Raw genomic sequence first — 24,763 nt, forward strand, 5'->3', positions numbered from 1 at the left:
AAAATAACATAGGAATTTTCCAGACTTTTGTACAAACCGTGCAACCAGCAGCAGCAATTTCCCCTTTTTGTCTATGCATGATAGGACACCACATTATGAAACTGAGCTACTCTGCATAATGCAAATTTGTCATGGGCCCACACACATTTGTACTGTAAGATATTTTACATCCAAGCCCACACACCCATGCTTTTTATACATTTCTGTCTGAAACTTAGCCTCAAGTAACAAATCAGGCGCTATGTTCAGATTATGACAGGAGTTAAAACAGTTAGACTACTTGAAACTGTTTTTAAAGATAAAACAGGAAGGTGGTTGCAACAGCTCTGTGTGCCATTTACTGATAAGGAGCAAAAGTAATATGGAGAGAAAAAGCTCAGTACTTATTACAAGATTAGATTTATTGTATGAAGCATTAAATGGCTCTGACATTAAGAGACATTGCATTACTGAAATGAAACTCAGCAGCTGTTTTTCATATGAAGAAAGACTTGGTGACGGGTTGAAAGCTCTGTTATACTGTGACACTGCTACTCATGAACTGGCAAATGAGAAAACTAAACGTTGGCTTAAGATTTAAGGCTGCAAAACAAGAGGGGGCCTGGACAGCACAGGCTGACAGATTTGGACGACATATCTTTCATCTGATAAATGTCCTTTTCTGTAGCACAGTAACATTTTAAATGCCAGCAGGAACGGTTGAACAAAGTGAATGCTTACTAGGCTGTAACAATTAATCGATTACTTGATCAAAAGAAAATTAATTGCCAACTATTTTAATAAGCAATTAGTCATTCCAGTCATTTTTCAAGCAAAACGTTTACTGGTTCCAGCTTTTTAATGTCAGAATGTCAGATTAGATGCTTCACAAGCGGGTGGACCCACTTTACACGTGTCAAAAAGTTATATTCTAATTAAATACTTGGGGCATGTAAACACACATCTTTATCGGAGCCCTTTTTTTAAGCGTCCATGTAAACAGTCAAGTTGGAATCTCTAATCGGAAGGATTTTAATCAGATTGAAGAAATATTGTCCATGTGGACTAAGCTAATGTTGTCCATGTAAACACAGCTAAAGACCTTAATTGAAATGCTGTTTATGTCGTCTCATATTATATTTCATATCATTTTTATCATTTTCTTCGTCCTTAATGTTGAACAAACATTTGTCACCACCCACCTTTGTGGGAATTTTGACAAGTGCCAAAGCACAGGCGTCATTTCAGGATGATTAAATAGCTGGACCCAACAGGATTTCATGTCCCTAAAACACCTCTTCATCCCCTCAGTGGCAGACCATCGGATAAATGCTTATGTAAAAGGCCTTTTCTAAAAGCAATTGAAACAAGGAGGAATACTGCTGTGTGGTTGTGTGGCATGAAGCCAGAGCTCGAGCTGCCTAATATTTGGGCATCATCATGGTGAGTTTTAGTGAGTCACTCAAACTGAAAGTGACTGCACCGCTAGTGCTGATCATACCTGCTACAAAGCCTGCTAGATGTATTCAGTACCAAACCACACCAGCTTCCTTCCATCTATGTATAATAAATGCAGCATTAAAAAAAGATTTACAATCACTGCAGTGTTGACAATACCCAACTGGAGTAGATGAACTAAGTGACAATCAGATCTTCCAGTACGTGAAGGCTAGAGTTAGCAACACAGCCACCATCTCCCACTGATACTGAAAATGGTGAGAAGTTAAGGATGCTACATACAAGTGAAGCCTTAACACGGGCTCACTCTCTCATGAGAGGGAGCCTTTGTCCTAAGAGCAGAGCTGTTTAGTATTAGTATCAGCAGACAGATAGCACTGGTGATGGGAGCAAAGGAGCCACTATAACCACACTCCACCTCAGAAAAGCTTTCTTTTAGATGTACTACTCAAAGTGCTTGTGTATAGCATGCTGTACAGCAACACTAACAGGTCTAAATAAACAGAACCGGCTCTCTGTTCACTTGTTTATGTTTGCTAATCTGTTCCTTGAGTATGTTCTTTTATCCGTGGTAGTGTTGATTGAGAGAGGGATTTAGTTTAGTATTATTGATGTTTAAACAACTGTTATGTAACAAAATATCTAACTGGTCCAAAAAGCAGAGTGCAAAGAGCAAAGTGAGATAGTGAGTGAGAAACACCAACACGGATGTAGGTTTATTTAGTAGTTATTGCTTTGAACTAACCAACTAATGCCAAGAAATCAGCAGAAAAAACATGTAGACACAGCTAACGCCAAACTAATCAATAGCATACTTTTAGAGGTCGGCTTCATTGCACAAACTGATCTTCAGGACTTTGGAGACCAGGCCATTCCAATCTTTACTATAATTAACCACAAAAACATAAAAAATATCAGATTTCCTCTCTGCAAAGTTACCGTTTTGTGCCATAACATGTATGAAAAACGCAGTGATATCATGGTGGGACATGAGATCTAGTTAGATCACTGGATAATGTTTAGTTGCAGCCTTATAGTTACATGCTCAATAAGGTGGTAGCTTGGGTCCACCCCAGTACCAGGATGTTCCAGTGAATGACAGGAGCTTGTTCCATCCTGTTTCTCACAAGTTACCTGAGGGGGAAACATTCAGACTTGAGACTAATGTATTAGTACTATGAGGAGGAACAAAGGAGGAAAAGAGGATAAAAGAAATGCAGGGGGGATGGTGTGTGACAGACATGCCGATTCATCTGGTCTCAAAAAAGTGAACTGGTCCTGTGGGCAAAGCAGCCAACAAATGATTCAGATGAAATGTGGACAGTGCTGGCGGCAACGTTCGTGCAGGCTTTCCTCCCCCATTTTCAAAATTCATTCTCTGAACCGAAATAACACGTAAAGCATTTCTTGTGGCTTTTAAGGCTGTGCACTTTCAGTTACCCGCTCGCTGTCAAATATGTAAGGCCAGAACATATGAGAATTGTCTTTTAATTTGAAAACCAGATTGTATGCAGCATGAATGGGCATCAAAGACAGACATTTCCCAACTACACATAATGGCATAGTATGTCAGATGTCAGGTGGGGCTGGTTATATTATTCATATACTAGGGCTATATCGATCTATATCTTATATCATGATATAAGACTATATATCCTCTGCAGCTGCAGAATTAATCACAAAATAATTGAACATGCAGTATGGCTAAGCACAATATACAAACTGCAAAAAGCCACAAATATTGGATAAAGGTCAAATATTTGACAAAAACAGCCTTACGATGAAGTACTGCAGAGCTGTAGAGATGTCCTAGCCTTTGTTCTCCAGATGTAAGAAAACATGTTTGATTGGCACTGACCTCAGCAAATGTCATGTCATCATGAATTTAGAAGTTTTTTTCAGTCAAAATGAAAATTGTAAAGCAGAAATGATGATTCGTAAATCATACCACAATCACAATTTCGTCAAAATAATCGCAAAACAGTTTTTCACCATAAAGCGCAGTCCTAATAGTGTCTTAGATTTTGGATATGGTTATAATGTGATCGGGGAGAAGTGTTGTCTTTTCCTGGTTTCAGTGGCTGGATTACAGTAAAGTGATGTCATTTTCTGATATGGCTTTATCTGCTATTACATGTCAGTAATCAGTGTAGTTATTATTAAAACTCATTGTGCCAAAGTAGAGATTCAAACATAGGTGATGACTGAATCCGAATTCATTTTCATTTTAATATTAAATGACCGTATGTAACACCTGCCTCGTGCTTTTTATCTCGCCACAGAGAAGCAGTGGCTCTGGGGAACAGTGCCTCTGTAAAGGACTTAGAAAACACATTAAAAGGATCTCGCGAGGAAGGAAACAAATCAAGAATTGAGAGTGACAATGTGCTACACTTAAGGGGAACTGAGAAACACAATTTATGCTTTCTAAATTGAGCGAAAAGAAGCAGAACATTAGACTTGATTGTAAAACACATGTCACAGACTAATATTCAGTTAAGTCTAAATTACCCTTGTACCAATATGCACATCTCATCTTTTAAGATGTCAAATTAAAAGGAATAAAAAAAATTCTGGGGCATTTCTCATTAGCATACTGTCTGGAACTCTGCCATCTGGTAAAAAGCACGAGATTTTATAAAAGGAAAGTGAGCTTGTAAAAATTAGAGGAAAAGTACAGTACTTTCACTTCTCATATGCAAATCTAATAAGAACTCATATTTAACTCAGTGCTTCCTAAGCTGACTTTCTCTCCCTCTCTCTAGGCCCCCTGGTGAGATAAGAAATCTTATCAAAACTCCCCCCTCAAATCTCTTATTCGGGGGAAAAAACAGCACTCATCCCCTGATAGAACAGCCAACTCATCCATGACAACTGACTTTTATCTTACACACAGTATATTATATGATAGTATAAAATTAAGGCACTTTGTCACATTGATGCAAACTGTCATAAAGCGTTCCTGCACGCTACTGAATCATTTGCACAGGGGCAGTCTCATCTCACATGGAGTGGAAAGCAGAAGCCCTTCAGCATTAAGATTCAGTGGGAGGAATATGACGGTAAAGCTATTTAGAGGATGTTTATTTACTGCTCACTGTTGATCCCTTAATACCAGATACAATTCTCAAGTTTCCGTCTACATTCTGCAAAAATAGTCCTGTGCTAAGTCGTAAGGATGACAACATTCATTTTCTAAATTGGACAATTTACTTTGGTAGAAAGAACTGATATTAACATTAAATCAAAAATAATGTGTTTGTTAACGTTGCATCACAACAATTTTCCATCTACCTGCATGTCTGGCAAAGCAGATGTTGCCCGTAAAAACAATTTAGTGTTATGATAAAAACAGGATGACAGGTTACACTGAAAATACACAAAGCTGTGTGGTCCTTTAGAAATGTATCATTTACAAAAGGGGCTATTCACTCAGTTATTAGCCAATAGCTTAAGAGCAGCATTTCTGAGAACCATCTTCACTGTAGGCAGTCCGTTTTTAGTAAAATAATGACTGACCTTAAAGCCACGGGGTAGAAAGAGGAATTCTTGAAATCACGCATTATCTTTTAAAAACTGACTATTTAGCCTCGCACATTTTCCGAGAAGATAAAGAAGGTTTATCTTATTTCTCTGCACTGTCGCCTCAGCATCCTGCCCGTCATGACCTCTAAACAGAGGGATTATGATGATTGCATTTAAATCCAAAGAGAATCATTGTGTAGGAAAATTGCAGTATGGACTTTTGACGCAACAACTCGGCTATCTCATCAAGGTCGGAGAGTGACAAACTCTTTTCAGGCGACCAGAAAGCATAAGGCTTTGAATAAGCTGCTCATGCCTGGGGATCTGGGCAAGCCTGGGGTTTCAGAGAGCACTTTAGGTGGTTCACAATGGAGACAAAAACCCTGCATCTTTTGCCTCTTTAATCATTGGACCTTTAGAATACTATCATGCAGTGGGTCACACGGCATCTCGGCCTAAAATGTTGTTGCTCTGTTGCCACATGGTATTACCATACATACCATCACGTTTTGGATTTGAGGCTACAGCCCAAGCCTGCTGATCTTTTTCTCTTTTTAAATGTGCGTTTAAGTTTGACAGATACATCCGACAAGTGTATGACAGTGTGAAATATAAATGATAAACGATACAGATAAGATACTGTTGCTTTGCTGGGTGATGATTTTAACACTACATTTCTCCTTTATGTGTTAAATTAATGTAGGCAACTCTTGGTATACTGTTGATGGCACCTTCATTTATAGGCGAGACGGATATGATTAACCACACAGGAAATAAACTGCGTACTTGTGAGTAATACAGACAAGCCTTAACATTGAATGATCAAGTAGTTGTCGCTTACCTTGAGGATGTCTCCACGCTTGAAACTAAGCTCATCATCAGCAGTAGCTTTGAAATCGTATTTGGCAATGGCCTCCATGGTTGCTGTTGCTGCGTGCTGGAAAAAACTGCTCGGCTGTAGTTGTCTTTAAGGGACTGAATAAAAAATAAAAACACGTATCCAGGCGTCCGTGGCCAGATGCTTCTGTCCGAGTCTCTCCTCCCGTCTATGACCCGTTCCTTTAGTGCTTTGACCTCACATAAAGGTTACAGTAAGGTGCCTGCGAAGAAGAGACAACGTGGTACTGAATCACACTGAAAATGAAGCGTGGAGCAACGACTGCACAGGTAAGTGAAGATGTGTTTTTTGTTCAAGACATGTTTGTTCTTAAACATGAAGATTCTTATTTTAGATATATAAATCGATTTTTTAAAAACCACCCTGAATTTGGTTTTGCTCAAAGAATATCTGAAAAATGTGCAAATGATTTTTTTCTCCGAGCTATTGTTTTCCTGTAGTCATGAGAAAGTGATTTTGTGGTCCAGACATCACATGCTTTGTTCTCTCAGGACCCAACAACATCCAAAATACAATACACAAGCTCTAATGATCATCTCCAAATGGCAAACCTGAGTGAAATCGGGTGAAGGCCTACATGTTCCTGCTGCTGCAACATTCATAAGAAGACAGGATACTGACGCAAAGTTTACTACAATCAGTGGCAATTGCTGACAGCCAACCACCTGGCTGGGACCACAGATAAGTCGGTAGCCTACTTAAACAGCGCTGACACTGATACACTGGCTAAACCTACAGTTGCTGAGTTAAATGGATAAAGCTACGTTATCTCATTAAGTTGTTTGCCAACATGCTCCCGTGCAGCAATGATGGGTTCACACTAATAGCGCACAGCTCTGCGTCCAACAAGGCCACTAAAATCTGACAGCCAGCCAGATGACTACATTAGAGTAATGAATTTACGAAGAATAATCTGCAAATGCAAATGTTAGGGGTTTTACATAAACAATCTCGTCAAGGATAATGTTTACCGTTACCCAGAACAGCGACAACATAAGCTTTTCTAGAAGTATTTTGACAGTAACGAAACAATACGTCCTAAAAGGGGACTGCGGCGATTGTTTACAGTTACACAACAGTCAACAAGTCAACCCATGGCCACACTATATCTGAAGACAAGCGATCAACACAGCACATCAGTGACAGAAGTTACGTTAGCCAAGACAAAGTAATGACAAGGGAAGCTGAGGTCTAACGGCGACAGACTGCAATAATCCTCTTTAGTTTACAACCATCTCCAGATGTTTTAAATGTCAGACCAACGTCAGATTTTAACATGTAGAAATGTGCCATTTTGAGCATCAGACCGTGTTTTTGATCGTCTTCACGCGGGTTCGGGTGGATCGAATCCGCTCCGACAGACAGCCGCGTTCTAGAGACGCTACAGCTAGCATACCGGCTAACGGTCGAATAACAATAACTGCGATGCCGTGTGAATATCAAACTTAACCCCGTTAATTTACCACAACGGGAAAATCAACGATGACATTACTCAACACAACTGCTCACTTCAAAATAAACACGAGATGTTTATTAACGCCCGAGGCCTGTAAGCTAGCTTCACGTTGGCAAATGTGAAAGGGAAGAAAACACCTTTTTTTTCATAGCGCAAGCTGTTGTTGCTAGCTCTGTGGCACAGTTAGCCCAGCTAACGTAACTGAACTTGCCTAGCCTGCGTCGCGAAAGGAAAGAGTACACAACTTTACGTAAAGAGAAGGAACAAAGAAAACTCACCACTCGAGATATTCCGTTTCGATGCTGCCACCGTAACAAACCAACACCTTATCGTGTGATTATCCGCTCCCCGTTTCCTCTTGAGAGGCAACAAACGATGTACGTCTGATGTCGCTTACACCCCGTCCTAGGAGCCTAAACGTAGCTACTAGCATAAGGTTTACGACGTTTATTTCCGCTTCCTTCCACAGCGCTGGGAGGGTCTGCCTGCTGCTGTGACTGGAGCTCCTCCCTGTCAGTCTGTTGCACTTGTCTGCCAAACCCACCACAGAACTGTTACTGCCGTCCCACCGGCGTTCATTATCCCCTGTAATTATTAAAGGTAACCTCGTGCTGGTGTGATTAAAATTAGATTCATATAATTCATTAAATATTACAAAAGCGTGACATAAGGTGAGGTAGAATATAAAATAAAATAGGCTAGATACAGCTGAGGCATCTTAATGCTTCAAGATTTATGAGTGTAAAAATAACATCAAACTGTTGCTACAGTGCCTGACATCAGCAGGCAGGTGATAAAACCAGACATGTCAGTGCATTATATACTGAACCCGAAGAAAACTGCACTGACATGCTGTAACTTCTCGATAAAGTTACTTATTATGTTGAATATAATACACTACCTTATAAACCACAAGCGATCAGCAGTTCTTCTGCTGTTTCCTCTCATTAAAAATTGACCATATTATTCAAATATGCACATAGTGCACACTCACCACTCTGGAGACATGCCAGACGAGTTGCTCAAAACATAAATAAATAAATTAATAAAGTAGCCCTCATCCTCTTATATGTTGTCAGCGGTGAATTAGCGTGCTAGCTGCTACCCTTATCCCACTGCATAACCCAATATTTGGCTAATAGCTGGCCGTCTTTGCTTGTTTTGATTTTTGGAACATCTGCTTTGAATTGTGAGCTTTGGAGGCCTGATGTGCGACAATACCTTGACAATACTGACACCTAGTGGAGAGATCAGGAACTGTGCGGAAGGCAAGACTCAAGGTTCAGGATGTTTTACCGTCACTGGTTGTACAAGTACACGCGTGACAATCTTTTGCTTTGAGACTCCACTACAGAAATAGTAAATAGCAATTAGTAAATAAAATGTATAATAATAATAATAATAATAATAATAATAATAATAATAATAATAATAATAACAACAACAACAATAATAAGGCATGGCAGGCATAAGGTGCATGTGTATGTATTATCTGTACATGTATGTCCTTGAGACAACAAATATAATTACAGAATGTATAGACAACAAGGGACAATAATTCCCATGATCTTGCATGACAAACACTGGAAAGTCGTTAGGCGTGTGTTAGTATCAGACAACCTGAAGTGTTTTAGAGATGTGACGGACAGTGAACAGTTTGGGACTATTACAGAAGAAGGGCTTGTTACAGTAAGTTCACATATAGCCTGTATTTGACATAGTAGGTAGACTGAATCTTTTTTTTTCTTTCTTTTTTTTTAATTATTAACAGAGGAGACGACATTAAGAGAAAGACCAGCCATGTCTCACTCTCTCGGTCCGTCCGTATTCAGTTTTGAGCCTGTACCTTTCTACACACTGTACAGCTGCAGCCCACCTTTCCCCTGAGAGAGCTGTGACGTCGTTTATTTGGTCTTTATAGGTCCGTCAGCTGTGGCGTGCACTGAGGAAGAAGTTTGAACAACGTAAACGAGCTCGCGTCTTCCTCCTCTGCTGTTTTCTTACCCCCTTTTTTGGGTTATATGTATATTTGTTATCCTTTTCTTGCTCCTTTTCTCTTGGTCCCACACGCCTTAAGTCTTTATTTCTTTCGGAAACTGTAAGTTGTACCATTATCATACACTGCAAACTATTCTGACCACTCAGAAGATATTTAGGATGGACTTTGCCTACATGTCGAATTCATCTCCTCCACACTTCAGGCCAGAAGAAGGTAAGTTGTTTGTTTTCTTCTCCATTTAACATGAACTCCTTTAAATGAGCCGAGCCCACGGTGTCAGTGCTGTGTCGCGAATGTAAATGTATTTTTCACGAATTATTAATAATAGATCCTTGTGACCTTTTTTTCTTCTTCTGTCGATCCAGTGGTTTTGGTATTGGAGCTATATATGATGCAGCTATGTGTATGTTTTATTTAAAGATTGTGGGTCTTCCTTTTTTGTTGAGTATGTGTATATTTTACATTAATACATCTAAAATATAATCTTATAAAAAGCACTTTTGAAAACGTAAATTGAAACAAAGGATATTTTTGGAGAATAGACTCACAGACTAACGACTAACAAAGACTACTCTGTTTGTGACCCTTTTGCCAGAACATGAGCAGTACAACAATGTGCTCATGCCCAGCATCTTTGGTGTCATCTGTTTCTTTGGCATCTCTGGTAACTGCATCGTAATCTACACCATTGTGAAGAAAACCAAGCTCTGCTCCCAGCAAACTGTCCCAGACATATTTATCTTCAGCTTGTCCATTGCAGACCTCCTCTTCCTCCTCGGCATGCCTTTTCTCATCCACCAGCTTGTGGGCAACGGCTCCTGGTGCTTTGGTGGCACCATGTGCACTGTCATCACAGCGCTGGACTCCAACAGCCAGATTGTCAGCACGTACATCCTGACTGTAATGACCCTGGATCGCTACCTGGCCACTGTCCATCCCATCCGCTTCAAACACGTTCGAACCCCCTTCGTGGCCGGGGCGGCGGTAGCTCTGGTGTGGGTCTTTTCACTGGTCTCCATCACTCCAGTGTGGATGTACACAGGACTCATGCCTCTCAAGGATGGCTCAGTCGGCTGTGCTCTCCTGCTGCCCAACCCAGCCACAGATACATACTGGTTCACCCTCTACCAGTTCTTCCTGGCCTTTGCTCTGCCTTGGGTGGTCATCTGCGGGGTCTTCTTCAAGATTCTCCAAAACATGTCAGCTACGGTCGCCCCACTGCCCCAGCCCAGCCTGAGGGTGCGGACCAGAAAGGTGACCCGTATGGCGGTGGCCATATGCCTGGCGTTCTTCACATGCTGGGCCCCCTACTACATCTTGCAGCTGGCCCACCTTGGAGTGCAGCGGCCCACCTTTGCCTTCCTGTACGCCTACAACATTGCTATCAGCATGGGCTACGCCAACAGCTGCATTAACCCGTTTATCTACATCGTATTAAGTGACACGTTTAAGAGGAAGTTCATCGTAGCCATCCGACCCTCCCACCGGACGTTCAGAGTCGCCCCTGCTCTGGCTGATGGCAGCATGAGTCTGAGGATGGCACCAGACAACCTCCATCCATCTCACATGCACTCATCAAGGGAACTGCTTCAAAACATGCTGCCTGTTACTGTGGCTGTGCACTGAGATGGACACTCGTGTGGCCATCCAGAAACGTCACCAACAAGTCTCCAGCTGCCACTACTGACAAACACTTCTGTGTCCATGAAGGCATAATTAAAGAGGGGTTTCCGTTCCAGATGCGACTCTAACATTCCCAGGTCTGTAACGACTTCTCAGATGTAATGTAGGTGCTGACTACAAACAAAACTCATTACGTCATAACAGTGTTATGTGTTGGAAACTTGTATGTTGAAGTAAACATGTATCTAACGCTGTGATCCTACCCTCTCACTGAAGTTACATAGCGCAGAAACAAGTGATGGGGGGCAGAGTGGCTGAGACAGACACCATTCACCCAGTTACAAGACGCTGTACCATCAACATGATTTTGAAGCTGTTAGTTTAAGGTAAAACAGTTAGATAATGTTGCTTTAAAGGCTAAAAATGAAGAATACATTCTAGCAAAATAAAATCACATGGTTCTGCACCTCAAGATTATAATTTTTATGATCTGAAATATAATTTTTAAATAGCTTTTTAATGGAATCTAACTGTGCTAGCTGTTAACATGTTGCAAGCTGTGATTAGTATTGGTTGCATTAGTATTTTGTTGTGACCAAGATGACCATGGCACTAATAGTCCTCCTCTGAACAGAAAACACAATATCTGTAAATGTTTAACTTTTTAATTACTTGTTGTAATGATATCTTTATTGTTGCAGAAAAACTGTCTTTTAACAGATTGTTTATGCATGCATATTTAACAGATGTCTGTGTATTTAGGTGGGCATCTTTTACTGTGATGTGACAGAAGATATACACTTTGGCGTGTCCATTGTAACTTGCTGCATGTTTTAACTGTTAGAATGTGCTCACGGAGATAGAGATGACTAAATGCTTTTATAACTTATTTTCTACTGTTATTTATGTCAGCAGAAGTGTCAGTAAAGAGTGGAATACGACTGAAATATCTTCATTCAGTGGCATGAAAGGCCATATATAAAGCTTAAAATGGAAGAAAAGTATGCTGTGGCAGTTCAGACTTGAGAGGGTGAAGGCAGCATTGTCTCTTTCTTTTCCTCAAGCTTTTCACAGTGGGGTGACTGAATGACTGCATATCAAAATGTCATGTGGCGGGATCTGAAGTATCACCCGCTGAATACTGGAATAAAGCCAGGATTACATGGCATTGACGTGATAATGTCTTCGCTGTCCTTGTGTTAGGTTTTTTCTTTGCCACAGTCTGGAACTAACATCGAACATTTTTTTTGTTTGCAAGTTGGGATATTGTGTGCATTTAGCTCAAGTGTATGGAACAGCTTGTGGAATAAATGTACGCTTCAGTAAGTCCAAGCACAAAATCAAGTTGAGAAATGTATATAATGCATCACAATGTACAATGTAATTACTTGTTAGCTGTACCAGCACAGAACGTACCAATTCTTTTTAACCTCCCCAAAAACCCAATGTATCTACGTTGTGTGACTTCTGATGAAGAAATGCCTCCAGAAAATGAAACAACACACTTCAGAGAGCAGCTGATGGTATTTTTCCCCTAAATGATTGACAGGGCTGATAATATTGAGACCAAAACAGGTCAGGTTTGACCGATTTTTTCTGATTAGACTGCAGTTACAGGAGTCTTTACAAACAATGTGCCGATAAAACAATCTGTCGTTAAGTCTTTAGTTCAGCTTCGATGAGTCGTCTGGTGTGTTTTCCTGTTCCTGCTGTTCTGTTAAACCTCTTCCTGTGATTTACTTTGGAATAAAGTTCTACTATTGATATGGTTGCCTGCTGTGTCTTGCTTTTGGGCCCATCTTCGTTACTCTCAGCACGACACTTATTCATCATTCTTGTTCCCTTGGTACCTGCATTTATTTAACAGTGCAGCTCTAAAAACACAGTCTTGTGTTTAAATGTTTCCTCCAAGCAACACATGCTGGAAGAAACCGATGTGGAATATGTATTTGTTACTCTCATAAAATGTTATTTAAGGAAAGAAATGTAATTCATATTTTTTCAACACATACTGTACATTCATTCTGTAACTGTGGTTTATATAACAGTGCATTGATAGTTTTATAATACCATGTGGTGAAGCTTTAACTCTCCTTGAAATAAGATTTCTACTCTTTCATGGCACACAATGTGTTTATGAATGGAGGGTGTTTTTAAATTTATTTTCACTTTTCATTCTCTCACTCTCTGCCAAACTGTAACTGCTGATGTTACTGTGAACCATAGAGAGCAGCAGGTCACAACATATGCCTGGGCTGGGCTTTTATATTCACAGCACATGGAACGTCATTATAGAGGCACAGAACAACCACAAAGAGACACTCTATGGGCACAAAGAGAAGTGTGACAACCACAGAGACACAAAATGTCCACAAAGAGAAGTGTAACAACCGCAAAGAGACAAAAGTACCACAAAGAGACACAAACTACAGAGACAAAAGTACCACAAAGACGTGGCCGCATGTCTCTGAATTTGGTGAATGGTGAGAGTATTTTGCCCACTGCTATAAATGATCTGCTGTGGGATTTCAGTGAATACACAACTGAAAAACAAAATATGAGTTTGTTCTGCAGACGCAGACTACACTGGCAAAAACACTGATGTCTGGCTTGAACATTCTTTTGAATAAAGAACATGCCAGCTGTCTGTAAACACCTGTGAACAAGCTGTTTGTTTGTTGTCCATTGCTGTTGGTTGTCTCTGGTTGTCAATGCAGGAAATCAATGGGGATAAAGGCTTTTATGAAGAATCAACGTTATCACTAATAGAAGTCAGTGAGCGTCCATAACATTTTGAACACTCATAAGATATTCACACAGGTTGTCTTCCCTTGATTAGCGATGCATGACACTCAGTTCAGCCTTTTCCATTCACTAGATTTCCACGATAAAGTTCTCAGGATATGAGACTTTCACTTCATCATTATGTTTTTAATTTTCATTAGTTAAAGTTTTTTTTCTTTAGGATGCCAGCGTCAAGCAGCAGATTCTGACAGCAGCAAGCTCTCCCCGACCAAGGAATTCTTTCTTTGCTGATTCTGGTGATGGTTTGCCAGTTTAATTTTCAAATCTAGCTCAGACCAAACTCATTTTCCCAACGATTGATAAACAGACATAGTTATGGCTGCACAGTAATGCCCATCGCCACACGTGAAATTGACTTTTTTATAACAAACAATAAACATTCAAAAATATCCACTTAATGTGATGGTTTAGATGCCTGCAGAGATGCCTTCAGGTTAGGTTTCATTCATCACTTAGGGGCTCTAATATAAAACACAAGCAGGTGTCTGCATTCCCTTTGATTCTAAACAAAGACACCCTTTGGTGATGGTGACAAAGCGGCAGCGGCAGTAATGGCCTCAGGATAACAACACACCAGCAGCCATCACACCGATCTCTGCGTGAGCAAAAATAGCAATTACCTTCACTGTAATGAGTTTGGTCCTCTGTCAGGGACCAAGCTCCAGTTCTGCTGTGTCATGCTGACTATATTCATAGCATGGATCAATGTCACTGGATGTTTTTTAGCCCAGCAAAAGATGTGAGGATAAACAATGTGCTTTAAAGGAAGAGTTCAACATTTTTGGGGAAGATGCTTGTTCACTTTTTGTAAAATATTCTATCTTCAAGTTTAATGACTTTAACAGAATACACCAATGTAAATCTTTGAAGTGCTGTGGCCCTGAACATCTAACTGTCCCATCCATCCTGAGGCACTGATGTGTTCATGCTGACATCTGATTTAACAGGAAGCAGGGTCGGCCTATCTAAATGAGAATCACACGTGGATTACTCGACAGAATCACCATGAGTCTGCAGAGATAAGGCAAAATTAAAATTCTGATTCTGTACATGTCGCCAGTAAGTGGCTATACCTCTACAATGTATCCCTAATTTACTGTGAAATGATGGATTGACACATGGAGCAGATTAGTCAGTTCTGAGGCAGAGAGAATTCTATTAAATTTGCCGATTACAGAAAAAAAAGCAGCATGGCATCGTCATCAGGAGGACAGTACATTTTCTGCCCACCCCTCTGAGTCACATTTCATTTGTAGTGAATTGTCCAGTGTCCAATCAGCCCACGTTCAAATAAACAGCATTCTCTCTCGTATAGATCATTGTATTGTGTGTGTGTGTGTTTGTGTGTGTGTGTGCGTGTGTGTGTTCTGGTGATAAAGAAAGTGGACATTTCTGCAGCAGAGACAGTGAGTGCTCTTTCCTGTGACATCAATTAAAGCATCAGAGGCTCAGTGTGGCGGTTGCTCCAGCACACCTCCTCTGTGCTACCTTCCATTTTTCTGAAAGGTACTTTTAGATCAATATGGGGCATTATTTTGTCTAGGTGTGTGTGTGTGCGTAGCAGACATAATCATGTAAACACAGTAACTGGAAAACAGGTTTATGGAAGAGTCCATTTACATGCACAGCAGGTCTTCTCTAAAGTCGATGATCTAATTAGATTTGGAGCACCTAGCTGCAGAAATTTGCATATTAACAGGACGTCCTTTTCATTTTAACAAATAGGCAACCGAGTAAATTAAAAGTGCACACAGACCCCCTGATTGGAGGCTAAATGAGTGACGTCATGGTTGACATTAGAGTGTTATTAAAGAACAGAGTGAGCCTCTTATAGGCTTAACCGTACATTGGACCAATAGGCCAATATACGTTATGTGCACAAGCTGCTAACAGGCTGATTAAATGAAGCATCTCTTTTACATAAAGTGTCTGCAATAACACACAGATCATTGTATGTAAACTGTCTTCACATCATAATGGTGATGCTGTGTGAATTCAGATAACTGGGTAAACAATAAAAAATGTGATAAAATACAGGCAATGTATATAAACCTTCTCATTTTGTTCTCTACATTGTCAGCTGGTGTGTACTGAGAATAAACATTACTGAAGCTGCCAGTAATTTTAAGAAGTGCATGGTTTCAATGAGAATATAACAATGAATAATGCATCTTCATGGAAATTTTCAACTAAACGCCTCCAGAGAATTTGCTTATTTATCTTGATGGTTTTGCTGTTCAGCCTGACCTCTGGCCCTCATGTGCTTGCCAACAGGTTGGCTGCTGGAAAGTGCTGAAAGTAAATAAGGGATACATATACAGCATGTAAATGACCAGTGACATGTGAGGTCATCTAATCACATATCAACAGTAAATCAATAAATATCAAAAACTGGTTATGCAAATAGACTGTAAGTGGAATATCACACATATTCTTTTTTTGTTACAGATAATATAGGGCCTAATATAATAATTCTAATATATATTTTATATCTTAGAAAACTGCTGGTAACACTTTATAATAACCATCATGAAGACATGGTAAATTTATAACAAACAGTGACATTAATTAAAGAGGTCATATTATGCAAATGTTCAGGTTCATTCTTTTATTTTCCTAGTAGAATAGGTTTACATACTTTCATTTTCAAAAACACATTATATTTCTCTTATGGTGCATTGCTGCAGCACCCCTTTTCACACTGTGTCTTGAACGGTTACTCCGGTGATATGCTGCTCCCTAGCCTTTTTTTGTTTTTGTTTTGTTTTTAAATTATTTTTGACATGCAGCAGAGGTCGGACTCAAACCCTGGGCCGCTGCAGCCAGGACAGGGCCTCTGTACATGGGACGCCTGCTCTACCAACTGAGCCAGTGGGCGCCCTAGCCCATTTATATAGAGTAGGCTATGAATTCAACAGTTCTTACACGCTGTACCTTTAACAGTAAAATAGCTATTAACGCTATACCAACAACGAGAAGATTCTGTGCTTGAGCCTGTCTGTGTGAATTTTGCATGTTTCTCCCACAGTCCAAAGACATGCAAGGTAGGTTAATAGGCAACTCTGAAGTGCCCAGGTTTGAACGTTGTGAACGTGTGAATGGTTGTCTCTATATGTCAGTCCTGTTATAAGCTGGCAGCCTGTCGCCTGGTTTCAGCTGGGATTGTCTCCAAGTGAAGGTGAGGTTGTTATAGATAATGGGTAGATACGCTTTTTAATGACTCTTATTGCCTCCTAGTGTCTTGTTAACCTGGGGCTTCCACCGTGTTACTTGAATCAAAGTAGCGTTTGATATTTTTATCATGTATTTTATGACCTGTTGATTGAAAGTCTCCTGAATTATGCTTGTACTTTTTCATTTTCTTTCTAATAAAGATGTCTTAGATGATTAGGGTGTCACTGGTCCTTTTGCTGTCTATAACCCTCAGTTGCCAGAAGAAGTCCTGAAGCTGGTCACTAATAAAATGAAGGTAAAAGGAAGCTGTGATTCCAGTATGTAGATTCTCCTCCTTCTGTGGTAATATCAGTAACGTATTTGTTTCCAGCATCTATGTGGTGTTCATAACAAAAAGTTTTTAAATCCAGTTATCCAGTCCATTGCATTCATTTCTTTGCCATGCCATTTGCATTGAATCTGCTCTCATTCATTAACCCTCTTCATTACATATACCTACCTACTCATCAACGCTTTAAAATGCCATGAAATCTCTCTACTCTGGCTTCACGTTCACTGTTTCCAGAGAAACAAGCCTTCACCAGAGCTCTGGAGTGCTGCTACTGTAGCTGACAGGTTGCTTGACTAACAAAGAAGCACACCTGCCTTGCATCCAAATACTAAGGCTAAGCCAGAGATGAGAACGATGAGACTGGCACACAGGCTGAAACTTTGCTAAGACATCACCCAGCTACACTGAATCCATTTGTGAGAAAAGCTGTGTTTAATTTGCAATCCATAAAACTTGCAGTACATTAAGCAGACATTATAGACAGTCCAGTACAGGGACCTTCGTGTGTTGTGACCAATTCAACCCAACTTACATTATGTATCAATTTGACTTCACCTGAAACATACAGTTTTAATCTGGTACTTAAATTACATAATTACACATCAGGTACAAAATGTAGACTTTTAAAAAAGTTAATAATAAAATATAATCTAGCCATATTTCCCAAATAATGTCTCAGAAACATCCTTCATGTACTATCATTTCATTTGGTAAAGAGTGTTGTTAAACAGTAACGTTAAATGACACAACATGAGACGTGAACACAGTTACAGTGACGGCGAACAATCCAGACCCTCACATTTACATTCCCCAGTAAACCCAAGTGACACATTTGCAATGCATGAGTAAACCAAAGAGCGTTGTGCTGATACAGAAACTGTGAATTAAATATACATTAGACAGGCAGCAGGAGCACGAACTGCTTCACCATCTGTGGTGATTATTTTATTACAGTTTATGTGAGTGTGATAAAGGACGACTACCACTAGGACTCATCACATCCCTGTGGCTGCAGAGAATTAATAATTATGTGTCTCTGTGTGTGCGAAAAGTGTGAACCCTCTATTCAATCCCAGATAAGAAAACTGCTTCAAACTGAGCTTTAGTTTTGCATTTTATCTGCAAGAATTCAAACCCAGCTGAAAGTGAAAGTGACATAAATTGACATTCTTGCTCAGCAGAGGTGGAAAAACAAAAGCCCTAATTTAATGGTCTGCAACCTTCTGGGAAGGATGATAGTTTTATTTCTTTTTAGTCACAGCAATGACTCCTGTTGTTTTCTGATGTAGCCAAGCTCTTCATCATCCCTCCAAAGAGCAAACCTGAAGAAAAAACAACAAAAAAAGCAATTTCTAGGGGAAGGCGCTATAACAATTTCATGTTTCTGACTTTTGAAAATCCACAACCTTCTCAATCGATACCTGAAACACAGAAATACAAACCCTGCTTGTTGCTTACATGGTTCAATGTCATTGTTCCTACATTAGCAATGTAATGTGGCATATAAGTTCTTGTCATGTAGCAAAATATTGATTATTTGTCTTAAAAAAAAAGAAAGTTCATTGATAATATAACACACATGAGAGCAAATGACAAAGCAAAAAATGTTGTTGTAGCAGCCAATTTACAGTGCAGGTGTTAGTACTACTTTGCAGCGTCAAACTTTTAGCCCATTATCTGTCATTTTTATTAGCTGAATGGCTTCCAACGCATAACCAGCATGAGCAGATGTTGGTTTTCTGAAAGCATTATGGCCTTAAAACATGAAAAATTCCCCAAATCACGCTGCACTTTTCAAATATTGATCATAAATTCAGAAATAAATCCAACAGCAGACTGTTTTTTAAAACAAAACGAAACAAGAACAAAGAACACGTTACAGCAGTATTACTCCTTAGTAAATTCAAATCTGCATAGATTTAGTTTAAGACACACACAGGTAAGAACTCAGAACAGTACTATGAAGGGGAGCAAGAAGATAGACTTTGTTTCCAGCGACGCCTTCTGCGGGGAGCCTCTCTGGGTGCCATGTGGAGAAATCAGCAGAGAGGTCCTAGTGTTCAATAGTCATTCTGGGCTGTCACAGAGGCACTTATAATGAAAAAAAAACAGAAAAAAGTCATCAGTCACGATGTAAATAATCACCAAAAAAAATAATCAGGAGGATTAACATGAATTATCACAATAAAACCGACTCAGCTCTACACTTAAGAGAAGTGAAAACTGAGGCTGCACTGCAATTTAAGGTCTTTTTCTTATTCTCTAAGACTGAACTTGTGCCAATAACTACAAAAATTATGAAAGCAGCAGGCAAGCCTCTAAATCAAATCCTGCTTACATCGTCGTTATTTCTTTGTTTACCAGAGTACAACGTTTTTTAACACAAAGCTGATATATAATATCTATAATTGCATCTTCCATGCTGTGCTCTAATTTGTTCCTAGTTATGCTCAACACTCGCCAAACCTCAACAGCTCTCTATCTAGCCTATTTAGTAGGGATGCACTGATCTATCAGCCAAACACTTGTAGTGACCGCACTGGGACATTGGGGAACCACTACTTTTTGAAATGGTTCGTTTGTCCACATCACTTTTTAAAAGCATAATTTGGAAGGAAGAAATGTTAAAGGAAACCTATTAGGCTTTTTTTTCCATCTCCCTATTACACTGCTTTCAATTTTATCTGCTGAAGACCATTTAAATTGTTTTTTCATCTGAGCTTTTATGTATTCATCCATGCATTCCATTTGTAAAGCTATGTAAGTGGAGAAAAACCTCTTCTCATTGTGTAGGTAAGTAAGTAAATCTTACACTATAGTTACAAAATACTTAGGTAGTTGTATAGCGGGTTTAAATGGCTCTTGAAGAATTTACTGAAGGTTATATTAAACGATGTTTCAAGAATCTCCATTAACAAACTTATTCTTTTTGAAAGATTGTGTAATGGAGGGCTGAATGACTTTAAAACAGGTCAGTTGTTTTTTTTATACTGAAGGTTTCTTTGTTTCCCTGACACCAAATAGAGAATAAGTAACAACAAAAACAAACTAAACAACAACAAATTCAGTCGGACCGCACGGACACAAGCATCCCTACAAGGAACCTAGCTTACCTGCACTATGGCTGTCACAATATCAGATTTTCACTACATTGTTTAATTATTGGGCCCAAAAGAATTCACGATAATGACACTATCACTATAGAAGATTTACAGAATCCAATAAACTCCCAAATGCACATTTTTCAGGTGCTGGTAGAATGTCTCACTCTTGTTTGTCATCTCCTGTGACATGATCTTGTGTGGCAGGAGTAGCCACACATTCTATTTTCTGCTTTATGTTGGGTAGCAACCAGCATTATGATGCTTTGCCACCAAAAACAAAAGGAAATTGAAATGATTAAGGTGGCGCTGTTATTACCATGGTATTGATTTATGGTTATTGTCGATACCAGTATATCGTGACACCCCTAGCCTGCACTGTGAGCTCAAAAACAGGGTGTATGCCTACCCAGGGAGGTGGTACTGTATCGAGTCCGCTGCAGAGTGGCGTAGCTGGGCTTGTCCGCCAGCAGGATGCGGTGGGCTGGAGGGGCCACCACTTCTCCATTCCTCTGCAGGGAGGCACACCTTCGGAAGGACAGATCCAGCTTGGTCTGGATGTTACTGGAACTGTGAGCACGCTTAATGTCCACAGGGTCGTGACTTCCGGCCTGTCCGTTGACTAGCTGTACTTTGCAGTTATGGTTGTCACAGCTCGGGACGACGCCGGTCTTCCTCTCTTCTAGCGCCGTTGTGGTCAGCGTTCCATTGGAAAGCGACAGTTTGGCTAAATTAGTGCTTGCCAGCCTTCCCAGTTGTCCGTGGCCGTTCATACGCCTGTCTTGTACCTTGATTGGTGACCCAGGAATGTCTTTCTTCATGAAACCAGGTTTGAAAAAAGACAAGAGGCTTTCGTGGCTGCGGCCCTCCTGTCCCCTCTGCCCTCTCCTGTCCTCAGGATGAAGGACCATCTGTAACAAGTCTTTTTGTGCCCTAGAGGTCACCCCTGTCTGGAACTTGGTCCTTCTCAATGTGGAATCTCTACTTGGAGGTGCACTATGGCTGATATGACCGGCTAGAATGGCCCCTCTCTGAAGCTGAAACTGGAGGTCCAGGGTCCTGCCCTGGTCCTGCCTTGTTCTTTTTAACGACCTCTGCCTCAGAGACCCATAATCCCTGGCTGCAGCCCTGCTGCTGTTACAGACTCCATGGCTGATGCCTCTCTCCACACATGCTCTGCTCTGTCCCTCTGGTATTTTGGGGGAGTAACAAGTGTCCGAGCTGAGTCTGTCTGTACAACTAAGACTGCTTCCACTAGGTGAGCTGCAGTCATGTCCTACTTCAAAGGCTCTTCCCTTGGCACTCCTTTGTGGTGGGGTGGCCACCAGTGCTATGATAGGGTCTTTGGTACATCGTGGCCGGCGCCCAGACTCTAGGTACTCCACCAGCTCTCCAGGCTGGGTCTGGACTGGGGGTTTGATGCGGTCCTTGGAGCCAAAAGACCACCGCAGTGGCAGAACTTTGCTGAGGGTCTCCTTGGGCTTAGTCGGTGATCTCATGCTTACACTCCTGCCTTGGGTCCCACGGACAAACGGCTTGGCTTCAAACCCATCTGAAGGAAAAGAAAAATGTTTTGAAAAAGATATTGAAAATATCTGGCCCAATTACATTTCCTGGTATTAACATCTAGAGAATGGTCCTGATGCTTATTGAAGGGAAACAACAACTTTATGTCACAGAATAATCCTTACATTTTCATGAAATCTAATTCTGTTTTTCGTTCTATTTATATTTGGATTTTTTTCAGCAATAGGGATTCCTTATAGTTAAATTCTGTTGACGTCTCTATAGTAATTTTAATTGTCAGTGGCGGAGTTCGCCATTCCTGCACTGGATTCAAACTGTTTTCACACGCTGGGCAGATTCACAGGAAATGATGTAACATGTAATCCAGCAGTACTGTTAGCCGCCTCACTGTCTGTGGTTCACTCTCCTACAGCATTGTCAAAGCTGTATTAAGTTCATGCTGACACCAACCCTACATTTCCTACTATTGCTAATTGACATTACATTTTGTATTTTCATATTTTTGTCAGGACAGTTAAATCATAATAGATACTACCCCAGGTACCTACTTGTTTCTACTGTTTTAGGGAGTTCATCTCTAAACACTGGCAGCTCAGGAGACTCTGGGGCCTGTAAGGGCCCCGTAGGTCCAGGAGCAGGTCCTCCTGACACCACGCTGCCCCTCTTACTACCCCCTGCCAGCCGGACCAGCCAGTGGTCAGAGGTGGAGGAGCTAGTGGAACCTGCAAAAAAGAAAGAAAAGAGAAATTGGAATTTGTGTTTTTTGCACATTAATTTAAAAACAAGCCACAGGAAGTCATAGAGATGTACATCCGCTGATCTCACAAAAGTCACGATCAGGGAGAAGAAACAATTCAGCATCGATTTTGCAAATGTGAACATCATGACCATCAGTATTTCCACCCATCTGTGAACACCCTCATTATGCTGACACCATGAAGATGAATGCTGCTGCGACTCCAGGAAATGGAGACCTTTTCTGGGAACGGGTCAGCTTTTCTCTACAATCATTGTGAACCCTCTTTAATGTGCTACAAACAGATTACACTGAAAATTCACACTGATGCTCCTGATGCAGGACATCAAACGATCCTGGCAGACTGAAATTACAGAGGGGAAATCTGCATATTTTCGCAGGCCATACTGTAAATAATGATGATGAAAGTGTCACGATACTCCCACAGTCCCTTCATTTTTTCTATGGTTTGTCAAAAGAATGTAAAGCAGCTTCCATCTGACTGTTCTCAATATAACAAGCTGACCCAGAGAATTTAAAAGGACTAACCGGTGACTGAGGAGCTGGCAGACCAAGGAGGGATTGTGTTTCTCCTCTGGTAGAAGAGGATGTAAGCTCCACGTGTGCACACCTCCGCTTCTGGAACCGGCTCAGCACTGCTGTCATCATAACTGTACCACTGGCCATCCACAGAGTTCCTACAGAAGGCTGCAACAACATAACAATTGAAAGAAATAACCTACATGTGTCATGTTTATATTGATTTATCTTTCACATTTTTGTTGAATAAATGAGGTAAATGTTACTATTGTTGCTACAGGTCTTCCTACAGAAGGTTTGAGTTATTCAGACCTGTGTAATGTCCGCCGTGCATTCCTCCATGGTGGTTGCACACAGCATACAGATCGTACAGGAAGTCGGGAGGAGCCAGGTCAGGTCGTCGGGACTGTTTCCAGCTGGGCTGCAGAGGGGGCGGATGGGTGCCGTGGTTGCGGTTCACCATGTGAGGCGCCATGTCCAGGCCCGCCAGGGGGAAATGCACGAAGGTGGTGAGCTTGTTCCTCCGCTCTCCCACCTGCCTGAAGCGCTTCAGGTGGAGGATAAGGATGTCCGGGAGCGTCCACAGGCTCATCTTCACCATGCCCTGCTGCAGCTGCTTACAGTGGGGGCACTTCCAGGCGTCATCAGGGGCGAGCTGATGCAGGAGAGGGGGGTAAGGAGAAAGGAAGGTAAAATAAACTGTAACTCAGTGAATATTATCGTCTCTGCCATTAACCTGACAGAGCCACAAAAAACTCTCTGCTGCTCCAACTCGATCCGGCAAATCATAATCTGAACCTCTTTTGTGTTTCTGTTTCTTATTCTAGGTAATCATATTCTTTGAAATTAAGTTTGACAGAACTTTGGAAATTCACAGCCCAAATCGGCTTATTTGAAACAGGAAGTACATTTTGAAGCTGTTGCCATGGCTACAACTTTTGTTCACTTTTACCGTCTCCCTGTAATTACATCTTACATACTGAGCAGAGATGATTCACTATATTAAACAAGGTCACTTATTTAGTATTAACATAAATAACAAGACTTTTCTTCTGTCGCGGCATACTCAGCCGATTGCAAGAGAGACGTGTGCTCAGTGAGTGCACATATTGGTGTTTCATCATATCCCATGTCAAGGAATACAGGTGACTTCTGCACTGGAAAGCTAAAAATAAGTAACTGTTTATCAGCCCTATATTTGAGCCACTGAAGGCTACAGGTTTGCTCATTCAGTCTAAAATATAGTTAGCCGGCCCATTCGGAGCAACACTGGCAACCTCCACTGAGCTCAGACTGACTGCAGTGCCATCTTTGTGCCTGTGGCTCCACTGGGTGGTGACACAAGGTAACAACAGCAGCAATATCACAGCCAGTCACTGTCAACAGCAGTCACTGCGGACTTCACTGTAGAGAACATTTGATGGCTTCGACACAAATGCATTTGGGTGCCCACATCGCTCATATTTCATGAATTGTTTTCTCACTTTCAAACTGACCACCACCAAACTGTGTGAACTGTTACATGCTCTTGGTGATCAGGTTATTTTACTGAATACATTTTTGCTCTCAATACTGCAATAACAATAATAAATGGCTAATTATGATTAGCAA

General features: G+C 40.8%; 3 protein-coding genes across 3 annotated transcripts in view; 1 reads left to right on the forward strand and 2 right to left on the reverse strand.

Annotated features, from left to right (window-relative positions):
* Positions 1-7,741, reverse strand: part of grb2b (growth factor receptor-bound protein 2b) — a 32,102-nt gene extending 24,361 nt beyond the window's left edge. Inside the window, exons 1-2 of the mRNA XM_073494612.1 lie at positions 7,595-7,741; positions 5,804-6,062 (exon numbers count right to left, since the gene is read on the reverse strand). Coding sequence (XP_073350713.1) covers positions 5,804-5,881 — 78 coding nt within the window. The 5' untranslated portion in view covers positions 5,882-6,062; positions 7,595-7,741. The remainder of the gene's footprint in view (positions 1-5,803; positions 6,063-7,594) is intronic.
* A 1,732-nt stretch (positions 7,742-9,473) lies between these two features.
* mchr1b (melanin-concentrating hormone receptor 1b) lies at positions 9,474-10,941 on the forward strand. Its single transcript, XM_073494076.1, has 2 exons — positions 9,474-9,528; positions 9,911-10,941. Exons 1-2 carry the CDS (start codon positions 9,474-9,476, stop codon positions 10,939-10,941), a joined length of 1,086 nt encoding a protein of 361 aa, XP_073350177.1.
* Positions 10,942-17,657: 6,716 nt separating this feature from the next.
* usp43b (ubiquitin specific peptidase 43b) overlaps positions 17,658-24,763 on the reverse strand; it is a 68,575-nt gene continuing 61,469 nt past the window's right edge. The window contains exons 12-16 of the mRNA XM_073494194.1: positions 23,465-23,807; positions 23,162-23,320; positions 22,425-22,598; positions 20,759-21,901; positions 17,658-19,339 (exon numbers count right to left, since the gene is read on the reverse strand). Coding sequence (XP_073350295.1) covers positions 19,329-19,339; positions 20,759-21,901; positions 22,425-22,598; positions 23,162-23,320; positions 23,465-23,807 — 1,830 coding nt within the window. The 3' untranslated portion in view covers positions 17,658-19,328. The remainder of the gene's footprint in view (positions 19,340-20,758; positions 21,902-22,424; positions 22,599-23,161; positions 23,321-23,464; positions 23,808-24,763) is intronic.

This window comes from Pagrus major, chromosome 23 (genome assembly GCF_040436345.1).
Source record: "Pagrus major chromosome 23, Pma_NU_1.0".
NCBI lineage: Eukaryota > Metazoa > Chordata > Actinopteri > Spariformes > Sparidae > Pagrus > Pagrus major.